Raw genomic sequence first — 24,125 nt, 5'->3', positions numbered from 1 at the left:
GAAGCATTGAAACAGGCTTTCCACAGCAGTGATGGTGTCACCATCCCTGAAAATGTTAAAAAAACCTGTGTATGTGGCAGCTTGGGGACATGGTTTGGTTGAGAACAAAGCTTTTGCTGTATAGTTGAGTATCCAAAATTTCTGCTTTTTCTTCTTTTATTTTGTGGAGCAGGGGTCTCAGAGGTGCTGTCAGATTTGTCTCTCCCGAGCATCATTACTGAGGCCAGGCAGTTGGTAGATGCTATATATTTACAAGCCCGGAAAAGGTGAGTTCTTCCTGCATGACAGCCCCGATATTTTAAGGCAGTAAGATTAAATATATGTGTGTTTTTTTCTGTTTTCCAATGCATATTTATTATGGGGAAGCCTTAGCACCAGGGCTCTCTTTGTCATGGCTGGAGGGATCCTTTTGCCCAGTTTGGCTGGATTCTGGTCCCAGAACCACCAACCATGACCTCCAGGTATTGTTTCCTCACCTACACTGCCATGAGCACCTCTCACTGGTCTGTAATGGTTCAGACATGCTGGACACGTGTGAGTCCTCTCCTGGCAGCAGGAGTTCTGCCCCTCTCCAGAACAACTGGAGTTGTGCAGATGGACACCCTGCCCCAGACATGGAAGTCAAACCCCAGGTGTGCTCTGTGATTGTCCCCAAAGGCTGGTTCCAGGCAGGGAGATGATTTGGGAAGGAGCCTCTCTCCACTCATCCCACAGAAGTAGCAAGACAGAACCTTGAGACCAGAAAGAGATGGAACAGGAGCGAGGTTGTCCCTCTATTCACAGAATACACCTTGCAACATAATACATGTAAAATTTTATCCAGACACAGTTCATTGATCTGGATTTCCCCATGATAGAACAAAGTTTATTGTGACAGGGAAGTGTGACTACAAACTTGAAGTAGGGGATTACAGTGCTTTGTTTGCCAAAACCATCTGAGCTGACTTGCTAATGTGCAGAGAGCTGGTCCTACTGGGAAGGGCCTGTGTGTGACCCTGCAGTGGTGTCACAGCTAATTACACCCAGTCCAGCATGACAGAGGAGCTCTGATTTCAGAGAAGGTGCTTCATGGAACTCTTCTATGTTCAGCTTAAAGAGAAAACTGGAGGAAAAGATTGTTAACCCGATGGATTTTCTGATGCACCTAAAGGACCCCATAGGAAGAACCAGATCTGCAGTCCATGCTGCTGATTACTTGGAAACTACTTTGAAACTCCTCAAAAGGAAGCTGCATCTCTCTGAGGAGCAGAGTTTCAATGTCACAGGTAACGTGATTTAGATCAAAATGTCTTGCAAAGAGCAGGAAATGTGCCACAGCAGGTGGCAGGGAGCATCTCTGCCATGACCCAAATAACCAGGGATAAAACCCTTCCCCAACAGGAGAATAGATTTGAAGGTTTCTCAGAGACAGACCAGACTCCTGGGTGTTTTATTCATCATCTTTGAGAGTGCATCTCTCCTATCCTTTTAAAATCAGCTTAACAATACCTGGAACAAACCTGGGACAAAGCCCACTGGAGACTGTAATCGCTGAAAACCCTCCATCTTCCACTTCTGCTCTGCACACCTAGGTTGTACCACTCTGCAAACTCATCATTTTGTTCCCAGCTGGGGTAGAACCTTCCTGGTGATGATGCTCTCCACATTCCCCTGAAAAATTGCTTTATGCCCACCCAGTTTCCCTGGTCCAGATGGGAAGGCTGATCCACAAAAGGATCTAGGCATCAAATTAACAATTCTAATCCAGATATTTTATATCCACAGCTCCAATTCAGTTGTCTCAAATGCTGACCTAGAACACTGAGAAGCTAAAACAACAAAAGAGTATCATCAGATGTTTCTTTACAGGGTTTCTCTTGCAGACCTGCTAAGCAGGAGGCAGAAGGAGATGATTTCCAAGGGCTCTGGCTGTGACTGTCAGACTCATTCCATTAAATGCCCAGAGAGGGACTTTTACAGGACCATTACTGAGGAGCACAACAACAGGTGGGATCTGTGTGTGGACAAGGTGAGTGTCTTTATTCTGACCCAGGGTAGATGACTTGTGAAAGTGCCTTTCAAAGGGGCAAGAAGAGTGAAATGCTCAGCTTAATGAACCTATAACAGAGGATTCATTTCTGCCTGTGCCTGTCAGGAAAAAGATGTAACTTCTTAAAAATCTCAGATTTGCACCCACTGCCCTTTAGGTGCTGCTTTGGAGGAAGAAAAGGGTCTTGGGGTGGGGGCAGGTAAGAAGGTGAGAAAATTTTGAGGCCATGACTCAGCCTCTCATTTTGCTGGAGGCTACAGGAAATCATCCCTCCACTCTTCCATAGGGACAATACTAATTTCCCCAGCTGATTCAGATGATAATATTCAGCTGTTGATGTATGTCTGTGATGAGTAAGAGTGGGAATTAAATAAGACTTTAATTCTTGGTTCTTCCAACTTTGTGTATTGTACATCCTTTATCTGAGAAAATTAGTTCTTCAGGTGTTTTTGCACATAGTTTCCCTCCAGGTTCAAAGCTCGTATCAAACATTTATTTCCTTTTGTGCTTTTTAATTTTTTTTTAAATTTTTTTTTTTACAGAAAATTACCAAATTCCTACTCTGACAATGACAGTCAAGGCTTCTTGTCCTGCTGTGTCAGTGCCAGCCCCAAATCTGAGTTGGACTTGCATCCATTGTGCACCTGGCATGAAACAGATGTGCCAGATGTGATGACACAGCACAGCTCGGCAGCAGTGTGCGGGGAGCTCACTCTCACTGGGGTTTTCCAGTCTGTCCCCCTGGACTCCAGGGCCTCCTGCCCCACAAGGACAGCACTGTCTGTCTGCCCAGGAAGGGTATGGAGTCTCTTTCACTGGGGATGTTCCAGAACTATCTGGACACAGTCCTGTGCCATGTGGTCTGAGATGACCCTGCTGGAGCAGGGACATGGGACCAGGTGACCCCAGTGTGGTCTGTTCCAGCCTGACCCATTATGGGATTTTGTGTCCATGTTGATTTGAGGCTCAGGATGGGATTGTCCTTGACATTGTTGTGCTGCCAGAGAGATGGAGGGAGGCTTGAGGGATCCCTGTGGTGTTAATATTTTCCCAAGGATCTTGCTCAGCTTGAGGTGCACACCATGAGAATTGTTTGCCTGCAAGGACACTAATAAGAATCAGAACGAGACCCTGGTGGTTCTGAGTTCTTAATATTTGATGGAATTGCTTCAGCTCTGGCAGTCATTTTCCTAGGACATGCTCTTATTTCACAGCACATTACTGTGGGCACTGGGTACTCCTTTCTTTTCCAGTGCAGAATCACAGAATCATTTAAGTTGGAAAAGACCTCCAAGACCATCAAGTCCAACCTTTGACTCATCCCCACCTTATCAACCAGACCAGAACCCTGAGTGCCACATCATATAGACAGACATTGCCTGAGTTTTGTGCCCACAAGGCCATAGATCATTGGCTCAATCAGAATTATTTTTCTTCTGAACATAAAATGCTGACTTTAGCAATTCAAATTTTTGGAGCTGTGCAAGGAAACAACACAATGGCCACAGCTGCAGGCTGAGAGGTTCTGTGTAAAAACACCCCCAAGGGGCAGCCTTGGCACAGATCCCCACAGAAGTGGAGAATCTTCATCCTTGGAAGCTTCCAGCCCCCAGCTGGACAAGACATGGCCACTCTCACTGTGCTGATGGCCCTGCTGTGAGTCTGATTTTGAGAGGGCAGTGATGACAGAGGTGGTAGAGAGATTTAAATGCCAGATAAAATTAATTCAGGTTTAACTGACAGACACAATTAATAGAGTGACACAAGGCACCTTTCTTAAAAAAGTTGATTTTTCTCCACAGTAATAACCTTGGTAAAATTTGCTCCTTTGCTTCTCTTTTGCCAGTCTCATCCCTCTTACCAGAGTGTTCAGACATGGAATAAAGGGTTGTGAAATGTTGGTCTGCTGATGTTTGAAAAAATAACAGAAATTGTTTTTTGGTGATGCTGCAGAAATCCCTCCCACCTGGGGTCCTCTGACTGCGCCTTTGCACGCTGGCTCCCAGCTGTGTACGAAGATGGAGTGTCTGTTCCCAGAGGAGCAGTGAAGGAGACCACTACAATGGATTCCCACTCCCACTGGTGAGAGCTGTTATCCTAATCCAGCCATGACTACGGACACTGCCCTCAATGCACCCTCAGGAGGGAAGCAGTGGTGACATCTAAAGTGTAAATAGCTTGATCTTTGATCTTAGGCAGCTTTTCCACAACTGAGTTATTGCTCAGGTTAATATTTGTTGTTGGAGAAAGACATGAGAAAAATGTTGTGGATGCTTTCCTAAGCAGTTTCTGAAGTGTACATCCCAAGGATTGCTGCAGTCAGTGCCCAAGGACATCAGGAGGTTTGTACAAACCACAAGGCTTGGGAGTTCCTCAGCCATGTTCTTGACTTTCTGGTGTTCACAAACAAGTTTCAGCTGGAAAGGGCTTTCCATGAAGCCAGGTTTGGCTGAAGGACTGTGTAATCCACTTTTACACCTGATTGGATGGAGCTGAGGAATGACATGGAGCTGTGTAATGCCCACAACTCTTAGTAATTTATCTAAGATAATCTTGTGCATGATCTACAACTACTTGAAAGGAGTAGGTGTGGGTTGGCCTCTTCTCCAAGGGAACAAGTGACAGGACAAGAGGACATAACTTCAAATTGTACTGGAGGAGGTTTAGGATATTAGCAAGAAGTTCTTCAATGACACAGTGGTTAAGCGTTGGAGCATGATTTCCAGGCCAGTGGAGGAGTCAATCCCTGAAGGTGTTCAAAAATAGGTAAACGTGGCAATTCTCAATATGAATTAGAGGGAATGAGGACACTCTTGTAGGTCTCTTGTAGGTCTCTTCCAACAGAGGATATTCTGTGATTCTGTGATATTTGAATGAGGGACTTCACTTCAAGACATGACCATGTAAGGTGAAAGACAGGGAATCCTCCCCCCAGTTAGAAAAGAAAAACAATCAAGCTATAATCGATCAATAAACATAAAAATTATTTTAACTTCCCAAAAAATTACAGCAAATTGATCTTCCTTTATAAAGTCTTTTCAAAAGCATGAGAAATTTTCAACAGAATAGCCACCAGTGTTTAAAACTTCTCTGGAGCTTTTTTTCTTCTACCTAGAATTCACCATTCATTACTTGAATGCCAATTGTCAGTTTATCAGCACTGACTGAGAAAGTTGAGGCTGTTCAGCCTGGAGAAGAGTGGGTTGTGTGGAGACCTCACAGCACCTTCCAGGATCTGGAGGGACTACAGGGAGGCTGGAGAGGGACTGCATTAGCAACTGTAGCGGGAGGACAAGGGGGAATGGCTTCACATTGAAAGAGAGTAGAATCAATTAGATATACAGAAGAAATTCTTCCCTGTGAGGGTGGTAAAGCATTGGCAAAGTTTCCCAGAGCAGCTGTGGCTGCCCCATCCCTGGAAGTGTCCAGGGTGAGGCTGAATGGGGCTTGGAGCAACCTGGGGTAGTGGAAGGTTGAAATGGGATGGGCTTTAAAGTCCTTTCCATTCTGTGATTCTATGATTCAGTTTGCAATCTCATCAAGACTAACAGTTAAACACTCTCAAGGAATCTAGTTAATTGATTAATTAACTAACCCACCCTACATCAGAAGAAAAGTCTAGACATTTGTATGAAATGTAAAAAAACTGAAGACAAACACAGAACTTATTCAAATTTGAAGTGATCCATCACAGGAATAACAACAACAAAAAATATTTATAAATGTGAAGCTTGCAAAATCAATCATAAGGGTACAGAGTGTTCACATTTCCTCATTCTCTGCCTGTGAGAAGGGCTGCTTACTGAGTGAGGAAATGCTCACAGCTTCTTCCATCATCTCACAGAGGGTCTTCAGTGAGTGCCCTCCAGTTTTCATAGAATCACAGGAAGGTTTGGCTCAGAAGAGAACTTAAAGACCATCCTGTTCCACCCCCTGTCATGGGCAGAGACACCTTCCACTTGACTGGGTTGCTCCAAGCCCCATTCAGCCTCACCCCAGACCCTTCCAGGAATGGGGCAGGCACAGCATTATTGCCAGGAACATCACCACTTGTTACTTGTCTGTCCTAACACAAACACTTCCTTCTGAAATTGAAAGCAATGTCCAAAATTTATAAAATATTTTCATTTTAGGGGACAAATGGGTGACAGAAAACCTGGGACTCTCTGCAATGCACACTCTCTTTGTCCGAGAGCACAATCGCCTGGCTACCGAGCTGAGGAAATCAAATCCCCACTGGGATGGGGAAAAGCTTTACCAGGAAAGTCAAAAGATTGTGATTGCCATAAACCAGGCACTGATTACTGTTCATGTTTACCATCCACACACTTAGAAATGGTTTTTCCTTCAGGCAAAAGGAGGAAAGTACTTTGCTGAATCAGTGGAGTTATTTGTAGGAGCTGGAAATTGAGAATGAGGATAGTCAGTCTGAGACAGCATGGATATCCAGAGCTTTTTTATACACCATGATACTAATTTATCAATTATTTATTATATTAATGTACAAATTAATTATTAGATAAAATAATTTCACATTTTAAAATAATTTAAATCCATTATGCCAAACTTGTTCCATTGCTACAGCTCTTTTCTGAAGATTTCAATGAATTCTGCTGCACAGAGTCCACGTTCATTCTCTGCACTTGACTTTTGATGCCATTTCTGCTGCAGCTGCTGGTGACTTGCTGTGCTCTTGTGCTTTTTCACATCATAACAGACAGAGATTACCTCCCACTCCTGCTGGCTGAGGAGACCAGCAAGTGGATCCCTTTGTACAGTGGTTACCATGAAAAGGTGGATCCAAGGGCCTCAGGTGTTTTCTCCCTGACTTTCTGATTCGGTGCCGCCTTTTGTGTCCCGTTTGAATGAGAACTTTCGGCCTCGGTGTGCCTCCTCCCATGTCCCTCTGCATTTGACCTTCTGTGCCCTGTGGAGAATTATAATGGAAGGTAAGAATGTGAAACAGTGGTCCTGGCCTGGTCCTGGGGTGGAGATCAGTTGGTGAGGCACATGGAATTACAGAATCCCAGAATCATTTAGGTTGGAAAAGATTTACAAGACCATCAAGTCCAACCTGTGACCCCCACCTTGTCACCCAGCCAAGAGCACTGAGCAGCATGTTCAGTCTATGTCAATCAAAGCTCTTATATCCTCCTTTAATCAGGAGACATGGACAGAGGGTGATGCATCCAGTTTAACTGAACTGAAGCAGCATCATTCCTTCCTAGAGGTGCCCATTCCTCCTCCTGCCTCTAACTGGAGTTATGGGGTCCTGCTACTACACAGCTGAGATCTCCAGATAAGTCCTTCTGAGGAAGACAAATATCTCTTCCAAAATGGGTTAACTAATTATGAGAAATATAATTACAGTTGTGCAGCCAATTTTCCTGGTTTTGCTCATACTGTCTCCTTAATTGCTATCAAAAAGATGTGGACAGTCAGACATTAATTAATGCTATCACTACATTTAATGTTTTAATAAATATCTGTCAATTAATAGTGAATTACAAGCAAAATCTGTTGTAAAATCTAAAACCTTGGACAGATTCCCAAGCACCAGCATGTAATGGAGCCTGGCAGGCTGAGGAGCAGACTTGGAAAGGGACTGGTGCATGGCAAGGGAATTCAGGGGTGTGGAAGGGAAAGCTAAGGGATGGGGAAGGATAAAGAATTATGTGAGACTTTATTTACTGGCACCCTCAGACATGTACAGGTTCATAGAGGTACCACTGTGAGGGTGGGCAGGCCCTGGCACAGGGTGCCCAGAGCAGCTGTGGCTGCCCCTGGATCCCTGGCAGTGCCCAAGGCCAGGCTGGACAGGGCTGGGAGCACCTGGGACAGTGGAAGTTGTCCCTGCCATGGCAGGGGTGGAATGAGAGGGCTTTAAGGTCCTTTCCAACCCAAACCACTCTGTGATTCTATGATTCCATACAGACATGGTGAAATGAAAATATGAAGATGAAAGCCCCACCCAGCCCATAGCAGACTGTTTCAGCCGCATGAAAGGGACCGTCGAAGCTGCACCTTGGCACAAAAATCTTTCCTTGATTTGCCATGGCTGCAGGAGGCATCGACCCCCTGATCTGGGGCATGGTTGTGGACCATGCAAAACTCATGAAACAGAGCCAGATGCTCATTGAGGACCTCCAGAACCACCTCTTTGAACAGACAGAGGTGATGGGTCTGGATCTAGGAACCGTGAACATGCAGCGGGGAAGAGACCACGGCCTTCCAGGTAAGGAGACACAAGTCCACACCTCCTTTGAATAAGACCTTTTTTCTTTCTTCTGCTTATTCCATGAATGAACTAAGCTTTTTCTATACTAATGGGAAGAACCAGCACCCTGATTTGAGGGTGAAGGATGGACAGACAGTTAAGCTCAGGGAATAAGAGGCTTCTGTATGATAAAAACCTTTTTGTGAGATGTGTACGACAAGGACAAAAGGCTTAGAAATCAAATATGATATTGGGGATAATGTAAGAAAGTGGATGAGAGACTGAAGGTAGGCACAAGTGACCAAATGAAGCTTTCACATGGGCTTGGACACATGCCCTGGGCTTTGTTCTTTGCCCATCAATCTTGTCTTACGTCCCAGACAAGCCAGAGTTCTGAGCAGAAGTGACTTGCACCCACAGGTGGGACTGCCCCAGGTGCTAGAGAAGAACGAGTGCTCTTGGGTTAAACACAACCAAATTTACTCTTTTGTAAGAATCTGATTCTAGAAATTTTGCCTCCCAAAGCTGCCAGGACTGATGCATTCACCCACAGGAGTAGAAAGATTTAACCACCAGCATGAGGTGTAGTCACAAAGATGACCCAAACTGTTTGTTTAGTGTACACATGAGAAGGACCTTTGAAAATGTGACATTTGTTGGGACTGCCCAGACAATAGTGCCTTCCAGATCCTTTAATATCATGAGAAGAAGCAGGCAGTTCTCATGGTCCAAGAAAGGTGCTGTGGGGATGTGGTGGTGGGTCCTGGTCATCTACTGCTCCTGCTTTTGCAGGTTACAGTGCCTGGAGGGGCTTCTGTGGGCTCTCCCAACCCCAAACTATTGAAGAATTATCTGAGGTGCTGGGCAATCCCAAAGTGGCCAAGAAGTTCATGGATGTGTATGGGACACTGTACAATACTGACCTCTGGACTGGGGCAGCTGCAGAGCCCGTGGTTCCCCAGGGCAGAGTTGGGCCCCTCCTGTCCTGCACTATTGGCACCCAGTTCAGGAACCTGTGTGATGGGGACAGGTGAGAGATACATTCTCTGTGGTGGCATTTTTTAGGGGGGAAATGCTGACATTTCCTGTGACACACTAATCCAACCCATTTACAGCACTCCAGTGAGTGCTCCCGGCAGCGCTCATCCCTTCATTTTAGCCCAGTTGCCAAAGGACTGTTTTTGTCAGCCTGTTTCTCTAGATTAATGTGGCTGAGGAGTACCAGCTCCAGACCGTGGGGGATCTGCTGTGGCCTCTGCCTGACGTGACTTTTGCTCTCAGGGCATAAATCCCTGCATCCCAGCAGCCTGCTGATGCTGTGTGGAAGAGGCAGGCTCTGCACTGGCCAAACCCAGATCTGGCCACACTGGAGACACCTCTTTCTAAAGGGGTGATCCTAGGGAGAGTGGATTAAGCACCATTCAGACTCACCTTGGTCAGGTTCCCCTCTCAGCAAGTAACCAGAGATTAAAAACTGCTTCTGAAAATTTTATTGCAGATTCTGGTGGGAAAACCCGGGAGTTTTCACTCCACAACAGTTGCAAGCATTGAGAAAAATCTCAGTGTCAAGGGTGATCTGTGACAATACTCATATCAAAAAGATACCCAGGGATGTGTTCAAGATCAACACTTATCCTGAGGACTTCACTGATTGCCAAGAGATTGATGTGCTTGACCTCTCATCCTGGAAAGATGAGCCTGAGAGTGCCACAAAAGGTACCAGTGGTCTAAGATCTGTCAAAAATAATCAATGCACTAATAGGTCTTTTCCACACCTAAAAAATTGAAAGAATTAAGGTTTCCACAGTGATTCTACCCCCAAAAGACAACGATTGTCCATTTAGCTACACTCAGACAGCACTGGAGGCAGAGGTGCTGTTCACTGGGTTTCCAGGCAATCCATCACTTTCATCATACCTTATTCCCTGCCTCTTCCTTTCAAGCAGATAGGAAATTCCTCAAAATCCAGCCTGTTCTGGACCTTGGGAATGTGTCCTCTAAAGACCTTATTCCATAGTCTTTTCTGACAGGAAAGATGTTGATGAAAAAGCAACTAGAATTAACCAGCCTGCTCCAAAGTCTTACTGTGCTGCTCCAAGCTCCTGTTCTCTCCTCATCTTCCCCGAAGCTTTAAATCAGTTTATGGTATATCTGGAGTAGTTTTGACACTGTATGGCCTCACACACCAACAGCTGAACACACATGATCCAAGGTTATGGTGTGCCACGGTAAAACAATGTCTTTATCAGAGATGTGGACACTCAGTGTCCTACTAAACCACTTTTGACTAGGGGTCTCCCAACTGAAATGATGTGGGAGAACAGAGACTTGAAGAATGGACCAGACTGGATTATTTTTCCTTCTGACAACCAATTTATAGATGATCACAATACCTGGGGATCACCTACATTGTCCTTCTGCAAGGTACAGACAACAAAGCATCTCCATGCAGTTCCTGTATTGAGTTTGAGTAACTATTTGAGGGAAACTCTGTTGTTTAAGACAGATATTTGCACTTAAAGGCTAAATTATGGTGGCTTCACCCCATTCTTTAGAACCTGAGTCCAGCTTACCTTCTCTCTATACAACAGAGGGTTTTTCATCTCTTTTTTAAATCATATTCTTATGGTCACTAAAATGTGCTGAGCTGCTTCCTGTGGCTTTTTTCTCATCAGGTTTGGGGGAAGTCAAAGTGTTTGTGTAACCCAGAGAGAGTTAAATTCCAGGGCTAAAAGCAGTTGTTAGAGGTTTAACCTTTTGAAATGTCAAGGAATTTTCCCCAAACCATTCATCCTAAGGCTGGAAGCACCACGGTGTCTCAGAGGTGCAAGGATACAGGGATGATAAAAAGGTGGACAAAAATGGTGTGTCCAGGAAAGACTTTGTGCTTCTCAGCAGCTTTTTCTTGCTTTATTGAGTTTCTAATCCTACTCATCAGACTGGAGTTGGAAACCCCTAATGGTGGCACTGAGCTGCTCCTGGGAAACTCCTGCCTGGACATCAGGCTCCACTGGCTGCTGTTGACTGAACATCAGCACATGGTTTCCCAGAGGGGAGCTCAAGACTATGTAATCTGTTTTACTTCCTGTAATGCGATTTTAAAAAAAAAAAAATTCTTTCAAAAAAACTTCCAGCAATGTAAGTCTTCAGATGAAAGGGCAACGATATTTTATTTTCTGTTGCCCTAAAGAATTGATCAGAGGCTTTCTGACTCTCTAAAAGTGTAATTATGACAAGATTTTTTACGTCTCATCCTGAATGGGTGCCAAACCTGCAGGCTGGCATACTTGCATTGCAAAATCAAACTCCTTATCCTTTTACCTGCTCAGAAATTAGCACATTTCTGTAATCTTCACCAAACATTCCCAATCTTCTGGTTTTGCACAAGAGAAGGAGCTGTTTAGGCTGCTTCTAATCAGCAGTGAGATTTCAGCCTTTGAAGTCACTGAAGCATGGCAGCTGCATCTTGAAGCCTTGAAACAGGTTTTATTTAAATCCTACAGTGAATCTGTGTGGTTTGGGTATTCTGGGCAGTAATAAAACACATCCTTGTGCACTCACCTACAGCTGGCATCAATGACAGGCTGAGGGCAGTGAGGTTGGAAATCTTTCCATCAGAAAAGGGCCTGGGGGAGCTAGCTGACAGTGGCTGAACAAGATCCCAAGTGTGTCCAGGTGGGCAAGAGTCCAATGGTCCCTGGGCTGTGCCAGAACACTGTGACCAGCACGACCAGGGCAGTGCCTGTCCCCATCTGCTGAGGCCCCACCTCAAATTCTGCATTCAGTTTTGGGCCTCTCACTGCAAGAAAGACACTGAATGGCTGGAGCGTGTCCAGAGAAGGTGATGGAGCTGGGAAGGGTCTGGAGCCCCAGGAGGGGCTGAGGGAGCTGGGCAGGGGCTCAGCCTGGAGCAAAGGAGGCTCAGGGGGCCCTTGTGGCTCTGCACAGCTCCTGCCAGGAGGGGACAGCCGGGGGGGTCGGGCTGTGCTCCAGGGAACAGGGACAGGAGGAGAGGGAACGGCCCCAGGCTGGGCCAGGGGAGGGGCAGGGGGGACACCAGGAGGAATTTCTTCTTGGAAAGGATGGTCAAGCCCTGGAAGGGGCCCAGGGAGGTGGTAGGGTCCCCATCCCTGGAGGTGCCCAAGGAAGGACTGGATGTGGCACTCAGTGCTCTGAGCTGGTTGAGAAGGTGAGGATCAGTCACATGTTGGACTCTATGATCCTAGAGGGCTTTTCCAACCTAAAGGATTCTGTGAATCTGTGTGTGATTCTGTGTAAGTCAGACCTGTGTTCAAAACAGTCTTTGGCTATGGTTCATAGCTAAACATACCAGCACAAAAAAGCAAATCACATCGTGGCTGGTGTGCATCCTCTGACAGAGAAGACAGAAGGCTGGACTCAGAAATCAGGAGCTGCAGCTCCCAGTGTGTGAGTTGAAAGATATGAAGGTTGTGCTAAAAATCATGAGGTTATCATAGAATCATCACAGAACTGCAGAACCAGTAAGGCTGGAAAAGCACTCCAAAATCATCGAGTCCATTAACCCAGCACAGCCAGGTCAACAACTAAACCATGTCCCTAAGCACCAGATACACATATCTTTTGAACAGTTCCAGGGATGATGATTCCATCTGGGCATAGCAAGGATATTAGGCAGCATACTCCTGTGATTTGCCTCTGGTTTCTGAGCCCCCAGACATGTCTCTCTTGCACTTTGAAGAGCTCAGCCCTGAAAGTAAAATCTTCCACAGCTTAAAAGGAAGGCTAAATATGCCAAAGAAACCACCAAGCCCTGTAGACACCTGTAAGGTCTTTAATTCCCCTCTCCCAAAGCTGCCTTGGTTCTGTCTCTCATGGCAGAGGTACCTCCCAAATCCTCCATGGAAGAGGAAGACAACAGCACCTTCTCCTGAGTGTATTCCAGTAGAATTGTGGGCAACCCTCAAACCCCAAGACAGCCACTTCCCAGGCAGCATGGTCACAGGCTTGGGATCAATGCCTCCACCTTGGTGGATCTGAACAGGAAAAGGTGGTTAGAAGCAGGCAGCAATGATCACAGGAAGGGGCCAGCTCTGCCTGAGGTCCAGCTGGTGGGACATTCTCAGCAATATGATTACACAGAAATGTCCAGCTGTCCATTGTGTGTCTGTCTGGCTGGGTGGCACAGTTCTCTAGGAGGAACACAAGAACATTCCCATTGGAAGCTTCTCTTCTTGGTGGATGTTTTGCCTGTCTCTGGTTTGTCAGTGTTGCAGTCCAGAGTTGTCTCTGCTGCCAGACCTTCCTGTGGTTGTTGTGGCCTCCCCTGCACTGTGGCACACACGGCTGGAGCTGGAAGATGGGATGGCTAATGGGAAGCTCCATTCGTCATTCCCGATATCCCCTGGTAGGCAGCGAGCATGGAGTCTCGGACCTGCTCCGTCAGCTTGGGAACATCCTCTGGGCCCAGGCCCAGCGTCTCCACTTCTGGCAGGATCTGGATGATCATCTTTCCTGGAAGAAGGTGAGATGGGGAAGAAAACCCTCATGAGTGGTATAGAAGAGCCAGAGGCAGTACAGCAGGAGGGCTGGTGCCAGCCAAGGAAATGCTCTCATTCCCACACCGGTGGTGTGGGAGCCCAGTCACATCCCAAATGTACACAGCAAAAACCCAGCCTGGGCTTTTCCCATCCACTGGGAACATATGAATCATAAATATGGAAAGAGGTGAATCTCTCCTCCAACACAATGCAATATAGGATGGGTTTCATATAGGATGGGTTTTCACAGTGGAAAGGTCGCGCAGGGTCTGTCTAGATCACGGGCAAAAAGATGTTTAATACAACACATCCAAACTGGCTGTGGTCTGTCTATGAATACCAAATTTAGCATGGTCCCTCCTTCCAGAAACACACTTTGGGATGAGAGAAATTGTGGCCAGGATTCCCTGGTATGTTAGATCTCTCTGGGGAAGCATCTGAGCAATTGGACTGGTGTGAACTGGAAGAACATACTGGGGAGCTGCCATCATGCTCTTCTGTTCTGGCACCAAGAGTTCCCTGTTTTGGGCCAGTGGAGCCAAGACAGTGCCTGCACAGACAGGAACCTGGGGATCTGGGGGGAGTCTGTGATGTGTTATAATCACATGGTTTAACACATGTGCCTGGAAAGAAATCCAGCAGTCCTGGCAGCAGAGCTGTGGGAAGGAGGCAAAACAAGCTTTAGAGAAGAACTTCACAAAAGAAAAGGGTTTGTGACGCTGGATGGGGCTTGGAGCAATCTGGTCTAGTGGAAGATGTCCTTGCCCATGATAAGGGGTGGAATGAAATGAGCTTCAAGTCCCTACCAAGCTAAACCCTTCTGTGATTCCATGATTCTGTTTTATCTGCCAGCACATCTTACATCCAAAGCCAGGCTGGTACCTCACTTCACTTGCTCCTACTAAAAGAGCAGAGTGATGACAAGGCTGTGCTGAAAATTCAGGTCTCTTGGGAACAGACCTCCAGCAAGCACCAGACATGTTCCATGAATGACAGTGTCCGACACCCGGCACCAAGCCAGGCTTGCAAGAGGCTCCTCAGCACAGCCAGAGCCCTGCGGACACAGGGAGCTGCCCTGACCCATGGAGCTGCTCGGTGTGCAGGAATCTTGACCACCATCTCCAGAATCAGCTCTGGCAAAACTTCCAGGTGGGCAAAATGGGAGAGTACAAGGAAAGCTAACCAGGGTTCTTTTGTCAGCAGTTCAGGTCCTGGCTGTTTAACAGCCACTTGGAAAATGGCTCCGAGACCTGCTGAGCATGGAATTAGCTAACCATGAATTCCCAGGGTGACTGAAGTTGTATAGAGGCAAATATACATGTGACTGCAAAAAGTCTTTTCTAAATAGCTCAGGGAATTCTTGGAATCTCCATCCTTGCAGTTAATACAACATTTTGTGAACTGGTCACAAAGCTAACTCATCTGTCTTTAGACCTGGCTCTCTTAAAGCAAAATGTTCAGCCTCTTCCAAGATCCCTCCCCATGAGGTTATTCTCAGATTTCCCAGAACACGGATGTGAAGGGAGAGGAACAGTCTGTCAGAATCCCTGGTCATGCTCCTATAGACCCTCAAGTGGGGGACCACTTCCAGATCCAAAAAACTTTTGTGTGTGAACAGGGAGAGGATAAACCCCGCAGGTGAAAGATGACTGGAAAAGCAATTCCATATTTGCACCACTCTCTCCTTCCAGGTGTCTGCCTGCAAGGGAATGACTACGCCCAGGCACAACAATGGGAGGAATGAGAATTTCAGATGCAGATTGTCTCCTCAGGGAGCACCAGGGATGGCCTGGGAAAGAGTGGCAAGTGGCAGAAGTCCATTCTAAGGTGGGTGGCAGCTAAGGGAGAGAAGGAACATGATGGGTTACTTTTCTCTATTGGCATTTGTGCCATTTTTTTTCCTGCATTTTCCTTCTGAAGTCCAAGACCTGTGTTATTTTTTCCCCTAAAATTTTATCATAGAAATTTTTGTTACTATAAATCTTTCCTAGCTCTCCATGCACCTGCAGATCCAAGGGCAGGGAGGGGGAGTCAGGGGCAGGACCTGCCCCAGGACTCTGCTGCTTCTCCAAGTTCTCTTGGACAGGTATTGGACGAGCAGTGAGAAATCCAAGGGGAGAGGAAAAAGTGATGCCTGAAATGTCCCATTTCTTCCCAAGAAGATAGAAACTGCTGTTTTCTGGGTGCCATCTCCATATTACACATGCTCCTCTGCCCACCCCAGTCATGGCTCCGAGGACTTGAGCTTGCACCACCACCTGGACCATTCTTTGCTCCAGGTCATTCTCACCTGGTGTAAATTTCTTCTCCTTCTGGTTGTAGAAGTTGTTGTAGGATGACAACACTACAGGAATAATGGGGACCTGGAGGAAAAGCAATCTGCAGTGAATATGCACATCTCCTTATCCTTTCTCCAAAATTCAAGTAATGAATTCTGCACCTTGTTGATAATTACCACCATCAGTGTCATAGCAGACACTCGGAGGATTATTTGAATATTTAGATCATTTAACTGTATCGCCCCATGTCCTCGCCATTGGATTTTGTATTTTCATCTTTGTATTTAGGCCAACAACAGTGGATTGTCAAATTTTGAACTACAGAGGCCAGCTCAGCAGAAACTTCCCTGTGGAGGTCCAGGGCTCTTGTCAAGATCCCCCCACTTTTATCCCAAGCTGTAACAAAGGTGTTCCACTTGTCTCTCTGTTTCTGAGACAGACCCCTCCTGTGCCACCTGCAAACCCCGAGGGCTCCTGGATATGCACACAATCCATAGGGAAGCCAGGGAGGAGTACCCTGGTTTGCTGGTGGACCACAGGAGGCAAATCCCACTCCAGGGGCAGAAGGAAGGTGGGTCTCACCTGGGCTTTCACAGCCAGCTGGAAGGCCCCACGTTTGAAGGGCAACATGGAGCCACCATGGTTGCGAGTTCCTTCAGGGAAGATCAAGACACGCAGCTGCAGGAAGGAGGAGACATTAGGGAGGAAGGACCTCCAGGTACAATTCTAAGCCACTGCAGAGGGATGGTGCTCTGGGGCTCATCTCTGTACCCCTGACCTCCATTCATGGGCACAGAACACACTGATGCTCTCACTCTGTTCTGCTCACTGCCCAGCCCAGAGACAAAGATCTCTTTCCACCCACATTCAGATTCCTGTTTTCCAGCAGCTCCTCACTGGACTCCTCCCCACTCACATTGTCCTTGTGCAGGGAGTGTGCCACCTCTGTCAGGGTGCCAATGGACTCCTCCCTCCTCTTGCGGTCGATGAAGATGACCCCTGCCAGCCAGCAGGCCAGGCCGAACGTGCCCATGTACAGGATCTCCTTCTTTGCAATGGGCACACAGCGTCTTGGCAATATCTCCATCATCACTGCAAGGCAACAGCAAGGCCAGAACAAATGGTCATCTGCACTCAGGGTCCCTCTAGATTCTGGGCAACAGCCCTCTGCTCTAGGGGTGCCATGCCTGAAGCTTCGTAGAATCCCTGGGGAATTTTGGGGGTCTCCTGATCACCCACTCAGGATTGGCACTGAAGCAGCTATGCAGCAGCTATGAGAGGGCTGTGGTCAGCTGAGAGCCTTGTCCCCATTCCCTTGGAGAGGGTGAAGCTGATGTAGCTTGGAAATGCCTCTGATGCCCTGGAGACCAGCCCTGGCTTGGGGCTGTGTAGCAGCCCCTCCTGCCCTCCTGCCTGCCTGGAGGAGGCAGGATCACCACATACCTATGATGTCAAGGGAGGTCTGGTGATTCAGCACCAGGACAAAAGGTTTCTTAGTCCTGAGGTTCTCCTTGCCCTTCACCGCTATCTGAATGCCAAAGATGTATTTGAGTGGCATGGTCAATATGCGCAAAAATCTAGAAAAGAGGAGTGGAAATTAGCCAAAGAGATGTTGAAATCTGGGACCAAACTTTGCATCCAAACCAGCCCACCTCACATTCTGCTTCTGGTTTCCCACGGACACAGCTTTGACCATGACTTGGAGAACAATTAGTGTCCCTCTACAGCTAATTATGTAATTACAGAAGAAAAATATACCTTGCAGGTTTCCCTCAAGCCATACATGACCAATGACCCAGCAACCACCGCTTCAGAAGTTCCACAGATCAACCAAATATTAGCTAATACTACCAGATTCACAGCACACCTTTGTACTCTGCTTTTCTCCCCACCTTGCAGGGTTGGGAATACGGGCTGCAGTAAGCCTGTGCCTAACCCTGCTGGCTGTGGAAAGAGAGGGATTTGCCTTTAGTGACATTAGGCTGCAAGGCTGAGAATCCTATTTGAAGAGATATTGCTAAAATAACATCCAGAAAAAAAAAATATCAGGCACCAAAGTTAAGAGGTGAACAAAATTTCTCAAAACAAAAGGCTGATGCTCAGTTAGGAGATATGAATTCCCACTGAAGCATAAAATGGAATAGTAAGTCCTGCTTCTGCAGCACTTCAGGAGGGTTCAAGCACTGTGCTACCGTGTAGCAGAGTCATCTTTTTATCCCCACTCAGCCCAGGTTCCTGATTGCCACCACTGATCACTCCTGAACAGCCCGTGCAGCCTCCAGGTGAGACCACGTCTTGGAGAGTCTGAATAGAACTTGGAGAGATAGGATGGGCAGCTATGGGATGGGCTGGGGGACTGCCAGACTTGGGACACCAGGCTGTCACTGAGCTGCTGGGAATACCAGGCCCTGTGCAGGGGCCAGCACTGCACTGTGGTGATGTCCCAGGTGGGCACTGGCTCAGAGTAGAGAATGGGAAGAGCCCCTGGAGTGGCTTTCTCAACACAAGTTAGTAATAAAGTGCTTAGCCATGGGGAAGAGGGAAATAAAACTCCAAAGACCAGATGAAAGAGCTCTAGTAAAAATAGCAATATGTATTACATCCAAGTTGCTGTTACCTGCTTTGACAAATATATGCCACCTTTTACATCCTTTCTTTCCCTAATTTGTTATTATTTTTATCAACCCCAAACCAGTATTAAAACCCACACCCCTTATCTGAATTACAGCATCTGTCATCTCCCCAGATCAATATAAAACCAATCCCTCCCTGCACAGCACACCCCCAAGCACTGGATCAAAGCACTGGAGAGAGTGGACTCCATCCATGCTCAGGGCAGAAAGGAGCCACAGACAACTTACATCATGTTGTCCACGTTACGTCCACGAGGAATACTCAGGATGGCAACCCCAATGCTTATGGTGAAGAGCCATAACTTATAGAAGGTCATCTTGCAGAAGAATCTGAATGCAGGTTTCACCTGGTAGAGGACTAGAAAGGCAATGAGCAGACAGGTAAAGGGGTAGTGAAGGAGGAAAAGCTCCATCCTGCCAGCCCAGAGCGTGTTGAGCAGAGCAGTGAGCGAGTCACAAGCAGCTGGTGATGTAGAGCAGAGGTGAGACTCCCTCCATCAGCTGTGTGTGGGTGGTGCAAAGCTGGAATGAGGTTTGGGAGTGAGGCCTCAGCCAGGCTGTGCTCTCTGCTGGGAGCTGCACTCACCGTGGGAAGCTGGTTTAGCAACTGCACTGCAAGAGCTCTGGGACGGCTGGATGGCAACAGGGCAAACACAGCAGCAAAACTGTCTGTGTGCAGGGGCTGTAGGGCTGGCAGTGCTTGGAGAGCCCCTTCAGGGGACTCTGGGAATAGGAACCCTGAGGAATTTTAAGAAAATCTTTAGTGGGGAAGAGCAGGATGTATTGGACAGCACAAAGCCTGCCCAGAGAAGCTGTGGCTGCCTCACCTCTGGAAACGTCCAAGACCAGGTTGGGGCATGGAGCAACCTGGGATAGTGGAAGGTATCCCTGCCCATGGCAGGGGTGGAATTGGATGATATTAAAGTCAATTCCAGCCCAAACCATTCCGTGATTCCATGATTGTGTGACCCCAGGTTGTCTCAGTTTGTGCAAACATTGATCTTCACCAAGCAAGGTGGCCGCGAGATGTCAGGAAATCAGAAATCAGTATTTTCAGGGGAGAAAGAGAAAAACAGTGATTTGAGCAGTCAGACCCTGCTGTACACATCCAGGCACTGGAGGGACCAAGCTGAGCAGCTGGGCATTCCACATACACAGTGGGAAAAGTGGGAAAAGGGGGAAAAGTGGGAAAAGTGACACAAGTCTAGGGAAAAAAAAAAAAAAAAAAAAGCAAGAGCAGTGACTCCCAATGTTTTCCTGGCAAGAGGCACATGCATGTTCAGACAGCATCTGCATAAGCAAGGAGTAAATCAGGAAAATGCAGGTATAACCTGGATTGCTCCAACTGCGTTTCATCTCCTAAAACAACTGCGTGAAAAGGAATTTTGCAATAGCCAGAATGACTGGGCTGAAAAACAAATGTTTCATGATTCATCATCTGCACACCAGCCCTTGCTCTAGCAGCTGGCACTTCAAAGGAGCAATGATTCTCAATTCCAGCCAGGTCTGAGAGCTGCAGATTCTCAAAAGGCAATAGCCCAAGGACCCATAAAACCACAATGACCATCACCTAAAACCTAAAGAACAAAGTCAAATCCTTAAAACAGTAAAATGGGCAAAACTCAGTGATATTTCCTGAAGAAACTGAGGAAAGACATAATAATACAGAAAGACACTGCCTGTGCTCCCTGCTCCTCTGGCTTAGCCATGGACCCTTCTTCTCCTGATTTTCATTGGAAAACTGAAGAGAGGTGACTGCAGCCTCACCTCTCAGCTCTCCCAAGGCTTCCCAGCAACCACAGGAGAGGCAGCCAAAGCAAAGAGTTTCTCCACAGCTTCTGAACTGTCCCTGCACCAGCACATAGACACTACAAGAGCCCCATGTGTGCACACGGGGACCCTCTGAACTGGTGCTTGCAGAGACCAGGTCCCTGGGGGAGCCAGTGCTTAGAGACAAACCAAGGCTTCTTTCTGCTTCTCCAAGGTTTGATCCAGCAAACAGTTCCCTTTCTGTGTCTGCCAACCTTTCCTGTATCTCATCTGCACAAAATTGTGGCCTTTTGCAACTGGGAGGAGGTTGATTTGATGAACAACTGGTTCATCCTGACCTACCAGAAAGAGGTTCCTAAAATGTAAAGCCAGTGAAAGGAAGGAGTGGAATGGCTGTCCTGCACTAATGGCAGTGGTTTCCAAACCAGGGTGCTGCTGTGAGGCTCCTGCTGCAGAAGAAACCTTGGACACAACTCTGCACCCACCCAGAATGTCAGGTACAAGGAAGTCTGCAAGTTCACAACAGTTCACAGACCACTGAAAAGGTTTATTTTAAGTCACAGTCAGCAACTTTCAATGACTTCACAGAAACACTGAGGTTGGAAAATACCTCCAGGATCATTGAGTCCAACCTGTGACTGATCCCCCCACCCTGTCACCAGCCCAGTGCACTGAGTGCCAGGTCCAGTCCTTCCTTGGACATCTCCAGGGAGAGGGACTCCACCACTGCCCTGGGCAGCCCCTTCCAGTGTCTGACAACTCTTTCCAAGAAGAAATTCCTCCTGATGTCCGACCTGAACCTCCCCTGGTGTAACTTGAGGCCGTTCCCTCTCCTCCTGTCCCTGTTCCCTGGGAGCAGAGCCCACATTCCCCCTGGCTGCCCCCTCCTGTCAGGGAGTTGTGCAGAGTAGGGAGGTTTTTGATTCCAACAGCTGGTAAGTGTCTCTGATGAGTATGGAGAAAGCCAAGGACATCCCCAATTCACCATGGACAGACAGGCAGCTCTGATCTAACACAACATTCAGGCTCCAAACCCACAGACAGCAAAGTCTGCAGCTGTGATTTTCTCCCGTTACAAGGATCCCCAGCATCTGGACCCATCCTGCTCCGATTTCAGAAGCAGTCAGCTCTTGCCTAACCTGCAAGGTGTTTTCAGAAACTGCAGCTCTAATGAAGATCCCAATCTCCAGACCAAGTGTGTCCATGCCCAGCTGACTCCCTTCTGCCCCTGGGTCTTTGCACCTTTTCCAGAACCTGGCTTAATTTAAGTGACTCTGAGATAGGGAGATGGGGACTTGCTCACAGCGTGAGCTTTTGTCCCCAAGTTTTAATGACTCTCCCACTCCCCAGATCTGCTCAGCCACACATTGGCCAGAAGAGAGAGGGGAGGCAGGGCAAGTGATCCTTTGTGGGACAATGTGGTGGGAAAGGCCAAGAAAATTGTCTTGTTCACCCTAGGAAGGCTCAGAAGAGGATGGACTGTTGTCAGCACGGCGATGTGTGAGAGAGAGGAGTTGGTGAGGCTGAAGATTACACTGACTTCCAAATGCAAAGAAGTGGTTCCAACACAAAATATGAGGACTGGATTTTTAGATGGAAGTGATTCCCACTGAAAATTGCTGGCATAAATATCTACTCTGAAACAGATTGGAACAAGCAGAGGGGCAGATACCAACCTCTTCTCTCTGGTAACCAGGGACAGGACCCGAGGGAGCAGCTGGAGCTGTGTTGGGGGGTTTTAGCTGGATATCAGGAAAGGTTCTTCCCCCAGAGGGTGCTGAACAGGCTCCTCAGGGAATGGACATGGCCCCAAGGCTGCCAGAGCTCCAGGACCATTTGGGCAATGCCCTCAGGCACAGGGTGGGACTGCTGGGGAGTCTGTGCAGGGCCAGAAGTGGGACTTTCCAACTCAGGATATTCCATGTTTCTATGATAAGTTATCAAAGGGCAGTGTTGGGTCTGGCCAAGGACAGAATCAGTCACCAGCCTCCAAATGGTGAACAGGTGAAAAGGGAATTCATCCCTTACTCCTCACTTAGAGGCATTAACATTGATACTAAAACCTTCAGGGGGATTCCAGGGTAAAGATATTAGAGAAAGGTCATCAAGACTGAGGAAACTGTTTATGATGCTCTGGCTGCAGCTCCACAATGAATCTACATAGCCCTCAGTTTTACAGGGCACATATTTCCTTCAGAGACCAATTTATGAGCAAAGGCATGTCTGGAAGTGCTTGTAATGACAAGAAAGGAGGTTATACAAGAAAAGGTGTTCTGGCTCATCAAGATTTCTGTGGTATCAAGACAGGCCTGAGAGAAAAGAATCCAACAGCCTGGGCTGCAGGACTTGCATACATGGGCTAGCTTAGAGCCCAGCCAGGTGAGCTCTGGCTAGGAAGTACAACAGTTTATCACTGTAAATCACAGGAAAATTGAAGTGGAGAAGGACACCAGGAGGTTTGTAGGTCAACCAGCTACTCACAGCAGGGTTAACTGAAAAATCCAGAGAGCTTGCTCAAGGCCTAGACAGTTTGAAAGAATACCCAAGATTGGAGATCCCAAGATTTGTCTCATCCCTGTGTCTGCATCATACTACTATTACAGGGAATAAATTGTCTTTGTCTGAAGGTTACTTCCTTTGTTGTAACCTGCATCTATTACCTCTTGTTCTTTCCCTGTGAGCCTCTGGGAAGTGTCCACCTTCACAGCTGCTCCTTAGAGAGACATAAATCATTCCCACTCTCATTCTTCAGACTGAGCAGATCCAGCTTTCTCAACCTGTCCCTGCACTCCATGTGCTGCACCCCAGTGACCACCATGGTGGGCATCCACTGAGGAAAAATGTAGTTGGCACTGGTAGAAGGACCTGCCAGGATGAACTTGGGATGGACATGCAGTTCTGAGCTGAAACAGCTGGGGGAGGCTGCTGGTAGAGAGAAAGAAAGTGAATGAGGCCTCAACAGAGCTGTGAGGGAGAGCTGCCCTTCTGAAACCAGCAGCAGAGGCTGATCAGGACAAACCATCCCACCCCAGCTCCTGCAGGAGGCAGCTCCCATCTCAGGAGCTCCACTGGCCAAGGCAGGCGCACGCCAGGCACCCTGAGGACAGTCCCCAGGTTGCTGTACCAGCATTGCATGTTTGATTAAGTTGATAAAGTAAGTCAAATTGTCCAAATTTCAGCTTGGCTAAAAAGAAAAAATCAGCTATCTGTGCTCAGTGCACACAGAGGGGTTGTGGGAGATTTTGAGCCAGTCACATCCTCCCCCAGGTAAGGAATGCTGTGCTGTCCCAGATGGGCTGAGCAGACACAGGGCCGTGTCACAATCAGACAACCAGGAGGGGCAAGCCAGAGCTGGAGAGACTGGGACACCCCAGTCAACACCTCCCACCCATCAGTGCTGACTTTCACACAGGAGTTGGGGTCAGAGGCTTCAGCAGGAAATACCTTCTTTCATTAAGAACACACAGCTTCTGGAACTGCCCTTTCCCAACATTCCCACAAAAACCTACCACCATCCTCCTCTCACGTGTGCTTGCTGCACCTTTTATGAAATGTAAAAAACATTTTGGCCTCAACCCAAAACTGCAATTTATTAAGCAATAACATGAATATAGCAGACTGCAGAGGGAGGAGAAAGTGGGTTTGATCCCTTTCAGGAAAAGGGAAAAAGCTGGATTG

The 24,125-nt window shown here is 47.3% G+C and overlaps 2 protein-coding genes across 2 annotated transcripts; one reads left to right on the top strand and one right to left on the bottom strand.

The window, feature by feature from the left end:
• Positions 1 to 1,126: 1,126 nt before the first annotated feature.
• Positions 1,127 to 13,159, top strand: LOC311161343 (myeloperoxidase-like; the record flags this gene model as incomplete). The annotated part of the gene is given in 11 exon segments (XM_084218850.1): positions 1,127 to 1,265; positions 1,863 to 1,986; positions 3,983 to 4,068; positions 4,071 to 4,111; positions 6,159 to 6,305; positions 6,701 to 6,861; positions 6,863 to 6,978; positions 8,094 to 8,264; positions 9,039 to 9,276; positions 9,745 to 9,962; positions 13,080 to 13,159. Coding segments are annotated over 11 exon segments (1,521 nt in total).
• A 434-nt stretch (positions 13,160 to 13,593) lies between these two features.
• Positions 13,594 to 23,265, bottom strand: LOC311161342 (1-acyl-sn-glycerol-3-phosphate acyltransferase alpha-like; the record flags this gene model as incomplete). Its single annotated transcript, XM_084218849.1, has 7 exons — positions 13,594 to 13,739; positions 16,056 to 16,128; positions 16,627 to 16,722; positions 16,961 to 17,136; positions 17,488 to 17,621; positions 18,906 to 19,140; positions 23,187 to 23,265. 7 exons carry the CDS (start codon positions 23,263 to 23,265, stop codon positions 13,594 to 13,596), a joined length of 939 nt encoding a protein of 312 aa, XP_084074975.1.
• Positions 23,266 to 24,125: the final 860 nt, after the last annotated feature.

Source organism: Fringilla coelebs (genome assembly GCF_963513975.1).
Source record: "Fringilla coelebs genome assembly, chromosome: 20".
Classification (NCBI taxonomy): Eukaryota; Metazoa; Chordata; class Aves; order Passeriformes; family Fringillidae; genus Fringilla; species Fringilla coelebs.
This window is presented reverse-complemented; position numbering and strand designations above follow the sequence as displayed.